We start from the raw sequence: 14,590 nt of genomic DNA, 5'->3' as shown, positions 1-14,590 counted from the left end.
ATAATATTTCTCTTTATAAAATAAAATTGATATCTTCAATATATTAAAGGTGTCAAATGCCATTAACCCATTTATTAATAATGAAAATAGTTCATACCGAACCAATAAACTCAAAATTTTGTTTCCATAAAGTTACCAATATAAAACATAATTCTAGCGTTAAACGCACCATACAACTTTATTTAAACATTAGTTTTTTGCTTTCATTAGACAAAAAAATTTATCGATATTTAATCGTAACAAAACCTCATTGTGAATATCATTTCAATGCATATTTGTTTGCTGTCAGAAGATCACAGACTCCAATTTGATTTACAAATATTTCAACCAGACGAAGCTTTAGTCAAGTGGACTTTTTGTCTTCACTGCTTAAATTAATTTATATAGTTTATTTTGTTAAAAATTAATTGTGTAAAAAATGGTTGATTTAACTGATTCATCATCACCATTCCAACAAAGCATTCCCAATCTGGCATTTTATGTACCGGCTGTTGTTGTATTTGGACTAGCTGGTAAGTGGGAGTTCAAATATTGTCAATATATTCTAGTAAAGAATGCATGTAGGATTATCAAGCTGTCATGTGTCTAATGTTAAGTTATTTATTTGTTTAGACTTTATTCAATTATTTTTTCCACGTCCTATTATGCTATCAAAACAAAAAAGTTCGCTGAGAACTGTATTTGCACTACAAACCGGTTGCTTTCTTTTTTCCAATTGCATTTTTGCGGTCATTCACATTTTCCGATGAAAATATACCCTTTAACAAAAAAATAATCGAAGAAGAAAGAATCTAACATAATTACTTACAAATCAGTTTTTTTTGCAATGCTACGCTGTAATTGTTACAAACATAAATAAAACCTTTAAGTTGCATTCTCGTTTTTGAATTATACAATTTAACTAAGACTATCCCAATCCTCACATATATCCTTTAGATCTACTCTTTAGTGTTCTGTGTACGCGTATAGAAACAAATAATTTAAAATCAATTTCGTGTACTTCTATTCTACATGATTTGATAAGTGCATGCATGCTAAAGTTACTTTACTAGTGTATTATAAAGTATTCTAGCTGATAATGAAGCCCCGACAGCAAGTTCTCTTAAGTTAAACACATTCCCCTACGTATGTATAACAGTCTCAAAAAGTAAATTTTTCCTATCTTATCATATTTCAATAGTATTCCTTCCGATACCGCTGTATGTGTAGGTATATGTACATATGTATGTATATATGTACATGTATTTTACACACTAACATAAATATTGTATTAATTTCTAAATTACTGAATTTTTTGTTCATATATAATTCGTATACAAAAATACTTCCATTTATAAGTATGTATTATTTATTTCTTTTACTTTTTTTTGCTGACCATTGTAAAGGTGTTGGTGGTCGAAAAATGCTGACGTTGTCAAGAAATCTGCACAAAAAATGAGAGTTTATTTATTTTGTGTAGATTAGCATTTTTTTCTATGGTCTGCTGGAATACTATCTCATGTATTTATTATTTATGATTTAAATATCTACAAAACAGTGATATGCCTACACGGCATACTCCTATTGACCACAATGCTTTTAAATAATGTCAGTACCTAATTCAGTGAACTACAACGTGGCTGCGAATTTAAAACTTCTAATTGGTTAATTAATTTGAATTATATTTAAACAATGTTAGTATATTTTGAAAACATATTAAATAAATTTGCGTTTGTTTACAAACGTGGTAATTGATGAGCAGTGATAAATAATGTGCAGAGAGGGAGTGAAACGCAGGAATATTTTAAAACAGTTATTATACATTTGTATATATGGCGAATTTAAATAAATTCAGCCTCAATACGCGGATACACAATTATTTAAAATAATAATTATTCCATATTAAATATAAATAAGTTCAACAAATTTCAAAATTTAAAATGTTTTTGTAAAAAGTAAACAAAAAATAATTATCGCAGCCGGTAGGATTCGAACCTACGCTCCCAGAGGGAATCTGATTTCGAGTCAGACGCCTTAACCACTCGGCCACGACTGCTTATTACTATCCATTGCTTAAGTTGTCACTTGAATTTGACTGGTCTGTTTGAATTTTATCTCTAGTGTATAATAATAGCTAGAGTGCAATGGTGCCAGATGTTTTTGAACTTTAAAATTTGTGGTGCTTTTCATTGCATATTTTGGTGAAGCCATAATAAATTGGAGAAAAGTTAAACTCTAAAGTTTAGCGCACTGCTGTAGTTTTCAAAATGCCGATATACATACATATATGTATATATTTTAAAATATTTTTCATATTATTGTAATTAAAAAAATCAGTACATAATGAACCATTCATAAAACATATTTTATATCAAATTTGGAAAAAAAAAATATTAATTGACCTTGCTAACCTTTCTAATTTGCCGCATAGATTTGGTATTATCCAATTTTACCTCCTATTTCGGGTACAATGATGTTGAATGGTTTTCCGACTAGTCAGTCATGCATGCATTAGCGAACTGTTAATCCAAAGAGCGATCTTTGTGAAGCTGAATAAATCGTTGGGTTCCATTACTATTGTGAATGTTCATCATGTTGTTATTCTAAAAAAATCAACGGTAATAATTCAGTGAATTTTATTGGTGCAAACATGATGTCTGATTGATACTTCTGGTTGGAGGAAAATCCATCTGTCCGTGTTACGTACAATAGATCGTAACAAAAGGTCTTATTGGATCGGATACTAAAATATTTCAATATTTTTTTGTGACTACTTCTAGTCTAGTCTGTATCTTTTGTCCCAGCTATGTCTATAGTTGTTGTTGTAGCGGTAGTAAACATCGCGATGAACATCCGGCCGGATAAAAAACCGGGTCCGTTCCTATTTTTCTGTTATGTTGAAAATATATTTGAGAATCTGTTAGAACAGCTTTCTTTTTGCAAATAATTTTTACTTAGATTGTTATAAAATAATTGTTTTTAAACAAAAACCTATCATATCATTTTATTTCCAACTTCCATCTTTAGTTGTTTATATAAGATTTAAAATAAACCGTATAAAAAAATCCACTTCAAATAAATATACTGTATGTTATGCATTAACGATCCGAAATTTACTGTCAAAGCCCATTAGATTTAGATTAGATTTTTGTTGTTGTCAATTTTTTTATGTTACTATAGTTGCATTCACCCCTCTCTGCAAACATCCTGCTCCATTTTGATATTATATTACAACAATAAAATTATACTCCAGTTATTGCATAATACAAAAATATTATATAAACGTTTTCAAAATAAAAACATTGCAAATTGCCTTAGAATTTCGTTAAAGCGCCAGTTAAATTGTGAACAAGAAGTTCGCGTGCCAAAGTGAACGAACATTACCAAAACAACAAGTGAACAAACACATTTGACAAACAGCCAATTACTACGCTGACAATGGCTAATGATCCAGCAAATCAACAACAATTCGCCGAAGACGTTGCAGCACTTGCCGCTGGTTCTGGTGATCCCTATGGAAATCTCGGTGATCCCAAGGGCGATTTTAAGATGCCCAGTGTGGATGAGGTTTGGAAGTTAATCGAACAAATGGACGGTATAAGCGATGAGGAGAAGGCTAATCTTAAGGAGAACCTTTATAATCCACAAGAAGGCTCCGCAGAGGATTTTATGCGCCGCTATGCTCAACCTGGACCCGTACATTCCTCTTGGGATTATGCAATATTCTTTGCAATGATTGCGATTATTGTGCTTCTGTTTGGTAAGCAACAATGGATTGGTTTTAAATGTGTTAAATTGTTGGGACTGTCATTTGTTTGGATCTATGTACCTTTATTAATTTATTTTAAAACGCGAAAACGTTTAATATGTGTATTAATATTATCTTAATTTCAACATATAATTTGGATTAATTTTAAATCCTTGGTCGGATCAAAATTCGGTTTCAATCTGGTTACGTAGACCCAACTGTCGTGGAAACGGTACGGAACATTTGTTAAAATACGTAGGTTACTTTTTATGTTTCGGGATTAGGGACCAAACCAAATTTAAATAATCGAAAACCGCTTTATTGTTTTTCAAAACAACAAAAACTAAAGAACAAGTAATTTATCTGGGGACGGGAAAAGAAAACGCAGAGGGTGATTGCATTTTTATACTTAAGAGGAGTTTATTTCGATTTCCAGCAAAACTACGAGTCCTTTGGAAAAAAGTTATATGTCTAAGTTGCAAAAAATCTAAAATTTTTGTTTTGACACCATTTTCATATAACCTCAAAATGTATGTGAAAATTTCAAATATCTAAGTTTTTGGGGTTTTTAACCCAGAAGTTGAAAAGTTCAATATTTGAGGGAAGTCTTGGCACAGATTGAGCGATATTTTCTGTAAAATATCATTCTTAGGCACTGGAATTTACATATTCGTTATCTTAAGATTTATTTGTTCAAAGTTTTATTCTGATGTTTATACTAGTAGTGCATTGGATTGGTTACATCGCTTTGGCGGTAATTTCTTGTGACTACAAATGTGTATAAAGAAAGAATTTCCTAAATACTTCGCAAACGATTACGCTTGAGTTATCTAATATCGCTTATCTTTACCTATTACCAATTTCAATAGTGCAAGCTTGTTACATTTATTACTCACATAAATTTCTATTTGTATGTTAAATAAACCGTATTGACATAATAGTTTATCGGTAATATGTTCTGGCTGCAAGTACACATGTGTAAGTTGAAGTTTCCTCAGCGAATCATCAGTGTTCCCGATAAGATTCGAGCGAGTACCGAATTCGAATAAAATAAATAGAGCAAAGCTAAAATAGAAAAACTTACACATTCTCATACATACATACATATGTATGTACATATAAAGAACAAAAACGCTGAGCGCCAACTTCCAAGCGGCTATCATTCGGTATATTTTTTGTTTTGTTACTTCCCCACCGCATTTTGTAGTTCGTCTAGCCAAATACTTGTAGACAACACGGTCGCTCGCGTGCTCCCAGTATTCAAGCGCGACCAGCGAACGGCGGTCTCTCCACTTGTTGGACTCACATTTGTTGCCAGTTGAACGCCGTCACTTAGCACATTCGTACAAAACAATTTTTGTGCTTCTAACGCTGCGCGCCGGTGTGCACAAACCTGCATTACATACACACAAACACATAAGCATCACAGACAGACTCGGCGTGTGCATATATACATACATATGTTCTGACGATTATGGCAACCGGCGGCGGCGAACATCTTCACATAATCGATCAGCTGCAAAGCACAGTGCAATCGATCATACACCGAATTGGCGGTGATAACAGTTATGCACAACGGTTGCTCAATAAAATTCACGCGCTGCAGGAGAAGGTCGAGTCACTATCCGGTCAGGAGCGTGTTGAGTTTCTGCACAACGCCAAGGATACGCTGCGCAACACCATCGAGCATGCCGAGCAAAAGCTAATGCAATATACGAATTTCCAACAAGTCTACAATTACTCCATTGTGGCGGCGTTGTTATTCACGGTGCTTTTGGTGATTGGTGTGTTGCGAGTTGTTTATTTATTTTTTTATTTCAATATTTTTTATTATTACAGGCTTGTGTTAATAGCTGTGCGCGAAGTTTTGATAATTTTTTTAAACTAGTTGCGTGTGTAGCATTGAAAGTTGAATTTTTGTGGTGCAAAGGTTAATTATTTATTGCCTAAGTTTTTTTTGTTTATGTGTGTATTTTGTAGTTTTGCGCTTCATAAGCTTGGCGCAAACAAGTGGTCACACGCTGCTACAACGTGTTTTAATCGGAATTCATTGATATCTAATGCAAATGATAAAATATTTGTCATGTCATTGTGTTGTGCACACTGTGAAGTCGATTTGAATCGATTGATGATTTTTCTTAAATAATAATTATAGTGAAAGTTGAAAATTAAAAGAGTAATAGCGAAACCGTGTCGCTTCAGATGTACTCTTATTGGAAAATTTTGTTTTTTTTGATCTGTCAAAATTACTCTTGAAACCTTTTATCAGTTGCCACTCTTCAACAGCTGTTCATAGCTTCAAAACAAAAGTTAGCCGAAACAATTAACATTTTTTTGTATCTTTTGTTTATTTTGAACGCGCACGCATAAAACAGCACGTTAAAAAGGAAAGTTGTCTAACGGCTTTTATAAGTTACTTTCCGCTTCTTACCTTGACATTTGCTATCTAAGCATGTTTTGAAGTTTCCAATTCGTTTAGATGCTTTTAACCAGTAAAATACTCTCTCTAAACCAATATCTCTCAGTCAACAATATTGCGGCATTTCGAAAAAAGATTTTTCTAAATAATTATCTCTTACTAAATGTATGTTTATTAGTGTTTGTTTCGGTATGAAAACCAAATAAATCGTGTGTGCTTAATTAAGCTCTAATATTATACATTGTATGTACATATGTACATACATATAAATATTTTATATTGCAGAGATAATGCAGTCTCAGTACTTAAAGAAATTACAATCTTTATTTGATTTTAATTAAAAATGGACTTTACACCAATCGCAGAATTTTTTTTATAAACTGAACAGGACAGTACATACATACATATGTACATATTAAGTTTGTTACAGAAACATCGGAGACCATACAGAATATATAGATACATGGGGGGATCCATTTCGATGTTCCTTACTTTCTTAAAGAAAAAACACAGAAGCTTCAAATTTAATGGGTAATGTTTGTTATTCCGAAGAACATTTTCGATGACTCGTTCGAGCATTTCGACTGGTAACTAGCGAATGACACGCGTGTTGTTTTACTCCCTGTCCTGAATCGAAGCGGGATTGTCCGCATAGACTTTACATATCCTCACAGAAAAAAGTCTAACGGTGTGCTATCACACGATCGTAGTGGTCAATCGACCGGCTCAAAACGTGAAATTATCTGCTTACCGAAGTGTTCTCTCAATAAATCGATTGATTGATGCGATGTGTGAGAAGTGGCGCCGTCTTGTTGAAACCAAATGTCGCCGAGATCCCGAGCTTCAATTTCAGGCATCAGATGGTCGGTTATCATGGCATGATAACGGTCGCCATTGACGGTTACGTTCTCACCGGCTTAATTTTTAAAGAAATATAGAACGATGATTCCACAGGACCATAAACCACATCAAACCGTTGTTTTTTCTGTACGAACTAGCAGCTCTTGAATCTTTTCAGCCCAAAATGTGGCAAATTTGCTTGTTTACATACCCATTGAGCCAGAAATGAGCCTCATTGCTGAATAAAATTTTGTTCGAAAACGTCGGACCTTTTTGGCACTTTGCAAGAGCCCATAGAGCGAAGCGATGTCGCTTGGGAAGTTCGAGCGACTTCAGTTCTTGTACAAGCTGTATTTTTTACGCTTTCAATTTAAGATCTCGACGTAAAAAAGGCTATTGAAAAAAGCACCTTTACTTGGATCACCCGTATAAATGATCAGCGTAACAAGCTTACCATATATGAGCGCAATAATCCTTTAGTTTTTGAGTCATTGATGCACACATACTTTTCACTCCAAAAGGCTGAACCACCGATATCGATTTACTATGGTCTAGCAACAAAACATTCTGATTTTTTTAATATAATTTATTTTTACTTTTTATCCGACTTTTGGTGTTAAAAATGTTTTCAACTTTTCGATCCGCTATATTTGGACTAATTCTTTTTTTTTTTTAACTGGTATTTGGGATCGAAAATTAAAAAAAATACGTTTTTCATATGATTTTTGCGATTAAAATTTATTACAATGCAATATTCGAAAATTTCAAATTTATTTTTAATTATAATTTTTGGGATTACAAAGTAAAAAAAAAATAATAATTAAAATGTTGATTCCATTATTTTTGAATGCATTATTTCCCTTATGGACAAACCTCCGTATGTGCATTAATCGATCTTGAAGTAAGTTTCACTTAAATTCCAATATTCTCTTAAAATTTGTCTTTGGAATAAAACCAAGGCCACAAACAAAAGGCCAACTTAAAACTTTTGGTCGAAGTGGTCAGACATCAGAAATTGTATGTGAACCTTGGTCTAGCATCTGGCAAAGCTGATACACGATGATAAATCGGCAATTGAGTGTTAAAATGGACGAATGTTCCATGTAAAATTCGTGATGTCATTTATTATTTATGTTTTTAACAAATATGGAATATTTTTATGTGGAGGAACATAAATACCAAATTTAAATTGGTTTTCCAAGCCATTGGTGATAAAGTGCGTATAATGGGAATGCTGTGCTCCATATAAATTAGGTTGTGCCACTAAGATTTTTTTCTTAATCGACTTTTGTTTATCGATTATATATATTTAATATTTTAAATGCAACTTTCAATTATTAATTTTATTATTTTTTCTTTAATATTTTTTGCAGCGCTCTTCGGCTACAAACTGTACAAATCGCTGATGGAGAAGGAACTGAAGAAGAAGGAGAAATTGAAAACCAAACAAGCCAAAAAATCAAAAAAGACAAATTAACGTTGACAATTTTATTTCTTATGTATATTTACATACATAGCAGCTACGAACATAACATTCTAAACGGGAATACGCCAATTTTTCTTGCAAACGCTCTGTTAATTACATTCACACTTAATACCATGTAAAAGTGCAGTCAAATTTACGTGATTGCGCTACATTAATTATTTGTAGGCTGAGTACAGTTAGTTGTAGTGTTTGTGTGTGTTTTAACAAATTATAAATGCAATATCTATACAAATTCATTATACAACGGCACAAAGGCATATGTACGTACAATATACATATACATAATATAAATATTTATATACAAGTGTAGTTTGTTGTTGTAGTGGTTTTAAATCAGATATAAAACAAATAAAAAAAAGTGCATATTGTATAACTTACGAACAATTAAGAAATACATAAATGCGCCGTGGCGCGAGGTATATGGACCGGAGATATTTATAAATTCAGCTGCAGTGCGCTTGCAAGTAATAAAAACCAGCATAGACGTTGCTTGTAATCATATAAATGCAAACTAGTTGTTTATTAAAACAATTTAAAATTGCAACAAAAACAAAACAATTTTAGAATATAAATGTACTGTGGGGAAGTTTGTTATTCATATCCTCAGCCAAACATGGAAAATCTTTAACTTGCTGAAATATCTGTGCCGTCCAGTGCCAACAGTTGCTCATCATTCACCACGAGCAACATGTAATTCTCATCAACTGCGTGTGACAAACCCGCAACATCGGCAAAGCTGCTATCTGCAGTCAACATTGTACCACTTGAGTTGATTTCGAGCATTGCCGTATTTTCAAAGGGTGCCTCCTGCGTAACAATTTCCTTTATACACGACTTTCTTTGCGTTCCAAGTCGCCGCTTTTGTTCGCTCGCGCTCTTCGGCTTAACCTGATGCACGGAATGTTTGCTTTTAATGTGATTATTTAACAGCGGACGTGTGATGAAAGCTGCGTCACAGCCATCAACAATGGTATCGAAGCATCTAAAACTACACGTAGAAAAATAATATATTTCAGTTTAAGCTTTAGGAAATAATTGTAGTAAAAACTACTTACGGCTTGTCATTTTTATGTCGCTTGATGTGTAAAGTGAGCGTGTTTTTGCGACCAAATGATTTATCACAGTGCGGACACTTAAACTCCAGCTTTTTCAAATGCTTCGCTATGTGTATTTCCAAAGACTTGGCATATTTCGTTTTGAAATTACATTGACCGCATTTGTAGATCGAGTCTGGATGCACCTGCAAAATACCATAAACAAATCAAATTTGTATTTAGACATAAACATGGCTACAAAACAACATATTTACACTCTCTTCATGCAGATCTCTCTGCGAACGATGATAAAATCCTTTATTGCAGTGCGTACAGAAATATCTGGTTTCTGTGTCATGCACCACACGCATATGAATCTCCAAATTCCGTTTGCAATTGATCACTTTTTCGCAATTCGTACAAGGCGCAGGCACGTGTGAATATTCTATGTGTTGTTGTAGGGTTTGCTCATCTTTATAGCCGACGGAACAGTGTGGACAGACAACATTTTCTGCAATTATAAAATTTTTTTATGCAAAAAAATATAAAGAAAGCAGTTTCCAAAAATTCGACGTACTATTATTATGTCTTCTAGCTACATGTACAGCTAGGGACATTTTTGTTGGGCATATTTTATCACAAAACTGACATGTTAATGCAGTCGCTTGGCATTGCTTCATATGTTTTTGCAGTTCCGCTGCATCAGCTAACTTTTGGTTGCATTTTGTGCATGTATTTGATTTGTGTATGCGCGTTTTGTGCCGCTGCAAGGCAGCCCAGTCACTATAGCACTCTTCGCATTCCTATAAATATACAAAAATCTTGATTGAAATGCAGACATTTTGTGAATTTCATTAACTTACGCCCACATCACACATTAGAAGGCGCTTAAGTGGTAGATTTTCTAGGAAATTTTTGTAATTTTTATGCGTATACATATGCAAGCGCTTTGCTTTTACACTGTCAAGCTCTTCATTGCAAATGGGACAGATGAATTTCTCACTTTTATGTATGCCCGTAGCACGATGCTTGCTGAGCGAAAATTTATCCTTGAAATCTTGCGCGCAGTAATGACAGCTGTAAGCCGCTGTCAATATTTCATCTTCAATTTCGCATTCGAAGCAGTCTGAGGAGCAATCTGCGGTATGTTTCTAAAAAGTTAGGAAATTTTTTATGAAATTATAAATTTAATAATTTTATGTATAAATTAATGCATGCCTGTAGTTTGCCACAATCACCTGCAAGCAAGCCACAATTAGTGCAAGTATATACGTGGACTTCAGCTTCTGTATTATGCCACTTCAAGTGATTTTGTAAAATAGGGAAAGTTGGAAATATTTTCGGACACAAGTCGCATTTATACTCAATTGCGGAATGCAAATTAACCTAGAAATATGGAATGAATGTATTAAGCATTGTTTATTTACGAATTTCTTACTCACCTTGTGTTTTAGTAATAACTTCTTATTATAATAAACTTTGCTGCATTCATCACATTTGTATTTCGGATTTGATTTGTGCATGTTTTCATGTGCGCTGTATGTCTCCAAATCAGCAAAAACGCGATCACAGCTGTTGTAGAAATCATTTATTTAATGTTCTTATAAAATATAGTATTTAGAAGTTCAAGTATTTAATGCTTACATTTTGCATGCCAACTTATCCAGTGATTCGTGCTGATAATTTACATGTAGGAAAAAGTTTTCCACATCGGAAAATTCGGTGTTGCATATCATGCAAACCTTGGCTCGCCGTTTAGCCAAATGAAATTGCAGGTGAAATAGGAATCTTAAATACACCAATACACATTTCAAATGAAAGTTATTTATAAAACTAAGAAATATTTACCTTTTATGCGAGACAAACTCCTCCTTACAATATTGGCAATAAGGCTGTATGCAAGCCCTTCTATTAATTTTACGATAGCATGAATGTTTATTAAGTTCATTAAAGTTGGAAAAACGTAGATCACAAAATGGACAGCTGCCATATATTTTGATACTACAAAAAATATATAAACACACAATCCATTAGAATGCAACCAAATAGTGAATATAACATATTAATACCAGAAAAAATTGTATATTTTTGGCTTACCTTTGCAAATCACTGTGTCTCAATACCAAGTGCCTGGCAAGCGCATCCTCATCCGCAATTAACTCATCACAATCTCCGACGGTGCATGTGTACTCATCGAACTCATTTTTATGGAACTGTTTGCAATGCTCCAGCAATTCCTGGTACTCCTCAAATTGCTCCGTACAAATCTACATACATATACGGAAAAATGTAAATTTTGTTCATACATCAGCTTCCATTTAATATTTTACCAAGCATTCACTATTCCATTTGAATTCCAATGTGCTTAAATTGCTTATGATGGCTTGGTCCAAATATTCACTAGTACCAATTGTGTTCTCATCATTAGTGTTGAATTCACAAAGCAAATCAGGATCACCTGTTAATGGGTATAGCTTGTAAGATGTAAATAAACACGTGTAACCGCTTTATTTCGCTATACCTTTGAGATTTGGAAACGCAAAGTTTGGTAAAGATTCGTCATCGGCATTCTCATCTTCTATTAGTTCGTCGAAAAATACATCATCCTCACTATTTAATTCACTCATCGTTTTATTTACTGCGAAGACCACTTTTATTTAGAAAATAGTTTTATACACAACACTTGCGTGCAAAAAAATATTGTGTGGCGCAAACAGCTGACGCTGAAAACTTTGAGCGACATCTGTGTGTGGTGTCATTACTTGATTCTTGACAGGGTGACCAGTGTAGCTAAAGTTGGTTGTATTACATACATACATAGCGGGCAAAACTAAAAAAAAATAAATAAATTGGATAGGCTTATATTTAATTTATTAAAAACAATATATAATAAAACAGTATATAAATATATAAATTAGGAATCTTGATATTATTCAAATAATCCGAAAACCGATTATTCGTATAGCCTAATTTTGCGATTAAAAAAATAACCTAATTAGATAATATACATATATATAATAATATTATATAATTATAAAAGATATTATTATTATTTTATTTTTTACAATTAAATAAAATATAACATATTACCTTTATTTTATGTAAACGTAGTCAAAAGCTAATGAAAAATTAAAAAATTAATATTATATCTTTAAATATTTTCTAATTAAAAAGCGAAGTGTTTACCTTTCCATATTACAACAACTTCCCGCTGACAAAACGATTTGACGTTATTACAACAGCAATTTTGACATCTCCTAAAATCAACAATTTGCTATAATTACACGGTTAATTCAATCATAAATTTTGCACGCATTCTATCGACTTAAAATTTACGTGCTCTACAGTTACAATGGTAGATATGTACATACCTACATATCTATTTAGAGTACAACCAAAATAATTTTGATTTACATCAATCTATGGCTGCTTGCTCATTCACCGTATATCTAACACAATTTTTCTATGGCTAACAGAATAATTGCACAAAATGTATGAACATACCGTTAAATGCTCACAATTGTTACTAAATTATAGCTCTTGCAGATAAACTACAGACATATAGTACATACGTGAATTGATTGTATTCAGAGGTTGCCGCTGCAAGTATTCCCAAAATAGTGAAATGTTGTTTGTGCACCGCCGTAAACATAATGCCAAATATGAGTTGACAGTTGACGGCAGTCACGTTTCGACTTTTTCTGGAGCAGCGCAGAATTTTTTTTATTTGCTTCTAACATTTGATTTCGTTAAATTTAAGGCTCGTGGGGATTATATGGTACACCTTAGTATAAAACAAAACAAAAAAACTAAAGGGTTAAAGCCATCGGTGTCAAGCAGGCAGCCAGTGGAAATAAATAGTTATATTAGTGAACTCCATACATAAATATAATATATTTGTCGACAGAATCCAAACATATACATATGTATGTATGTATATTTAAGTTAACAGAGGGCGCAGAAGAATTTTAGCAAAGACGCAAACCGAATATTACATGTATTTACATGACATTACAAGAAAAATCATGGTTGGCAGGGCATTCGTTGCATTGCTGTTCGCCTGGTAGAATGACAGTTTAGTTCGATCGATTCTGCGAGGAAGGAAAAAGAAAAAAACCGACATGAAAGAAGGGAAAGGCATCTCGGCACAGAGTGCAGCGTAGATTTGAATTTAACAAATATATGCACCTTGTTTTTATGCTGGGCGAGCTCGTTTGCGCTCCTGTTCGCTTGCTAAACTGCGAATTTGTTGACCGAAAGTATTTTGCTAACATGCCACAGGGTGCACGGCAGTTTTACATTTAGCAAAAGTAAATATGTATCGGGTGATTTTTTAAGAGCTTGATAACTTTTTTAAAAAAAAAACGCATAAAATTTGCAAAATCTCATCGGTTCTTTATTTGAAACGTTAGATTGGTTCATGACATTTACTTTTTGAAGATAATTTCATTTAAATGTTGACCGCGGCTGCGTCAGGTGGTCCATTCGGAAAGTCCAATTTTGGGCAACTTTTTCGAGCATTTCGGCCGGAATAGCCGGAAATGTTGTCTTCCAAAGCTGGAATAGTTGCTGGCTTATTTCTGTAGACTTTAGACTTGACGTAGCCCCACAAAAAATAGTCTTTAAATCATGATCTTGGTGGCCAACTTACGGGTCCATTTCTTGAGATGGTTTTCCCTAAAATGGTTAGTTGTGGCATGTGCGCCATCTTGTTGAAAACATGTCAACCAAGTTAGTTCTTCCATTTTTGGCAAAAAAGTTTGCCAGCGATTCACCGTAACGTTGCGTCCAACAATCTTTGAAAAAATACGGTGATGATTCCACCAGCGTACAAACCACACCAAACAGTGCATTTTTCGGGATGCAAGTTGTCAGATCATGCGATTTAACCATAAGGTCACTTTGGGTAGTTTTTAAGGAAGAATCAACATTTAAATGGTTTGTTTGAACATTAAACCTTCTCTTTATTGCTGTTCGCCTGGTAAAATGTGAGTTTGCTGATTTCGTGGTATTTTTTCACAATGTTTGCAGCAACAAAAGAATATTTTAAAACAACAAACACTGAAGGCGCTGGTAGTTTCAGG

At 33.5% G+C, this 14,590-nt stretch overlaps 2 protein-coding genes and 1 non-coding gene across 6 annotated transcripts; 1 reads left to right on the top strand and 2 right to left on the bottom strand.

Annotated features, from left to right (window-relative positions):
- The first annotated feature begins 281 nt into the window (after positions 1-281).
- LOC126756483 (uncharacterized) lies at positions 282-8,781 on the top strand. 4 transcript variants are annotated; one of them, XM_050469559.1, is made up of 3 exons: positions 412-512; positions 3,298-3,739; positions 8,360-8,781. In XM_050469559.1, exons 2-3 carry the CDS (start codon positions 3,418-3,420, stop codon positions 8,461-8,463), a joined length of 426 nt encoding a protein of 141 aa, XP_050325516.1. In that variant the 5' UTR covers positions 412-512; positions 3,298-3,417; the 3' UTR covers positions 8,464-8,781. The 4 variants fall into 4 exon arrangements, with proteins under 4 accessions (XP_050325519.1, XP_050325516.1, XP_050325515.1 ...); XM_050469558.1 differs by lacking the exon at positions 412-512 and adding an exon at positions 1,602-1,673; XM_050469562.1 differs by lacking the exon at positions 3,298-3,739 and having other exon boundaries at positions 282-512.
- Positions 1,954-2,035, bottom strand: Trnas-cga (transfer RNA serine (anticodon CGA)). Its single transcript has one exon. It is a non-coding gene; the product is annotated as a tRNA-Ser (tRNA).
- Positions 8,460-12,954, bottom strand: LOC126756472 (zinc finger protein 808-like). The gene is made up of 15 exons (XM_050469542.1): positions 12,878-12,954; positions 12,693-12,763; positions 12,597-12,624; positions 12,028-12,336; positions 11,837-11,964; positions 11,604-11,773; positions 11,355-11,507; positions 11,151-11,294; positions 10,949-11,078; positions 10,725-10,892; positions 10,370-10,657; positions 10,084-10,309; positions 9,782-10,017; positions 9,528-9,712; positions 8,460-9,460 (listed from the first exon to the last, which is right to left on the bottom strand). Exons 4-15 carry the CDS (start codon positions 12,131-12,133, stop codon positions 9,097-9,099), a joined length of 2,298 nt encoding a protein of 765 aa, XP_050325499.1. The 5' UTR covers positions 12,134-12,336; positions 12,597-12,624; positions 12,693-12,763; positions 12,878-12,954; the 3' UTR covers positions 8,460-9,096.
- Between the last annotated feature and the right edge of the window lie 1,636 nt (positions 12,955-14,590).

Source organism: Bactrocera neohumeralis, chromosome 4 (assembly GCF_024586455.1).
Source record: "Bactrocera neohumeralis isolate Rockhampton chromosome 4, APGP_CSIRO_Bneo_wtdbg2-racon-allhic-juicebox.fasta_v2, whole genome shotgun sequence".
Lineage (NCBI taxonomy): Eukaryota > Metazoa > Arthropoda > Insecta > Diptera > Tephritidae > Bactrocera > Bactrocera neohumeralis.
The sequence above is the reverse complement of the archived record's forward strand: the minus strand, read 5'-3'. Positions and strand labels throughout refer to the sequence as shown.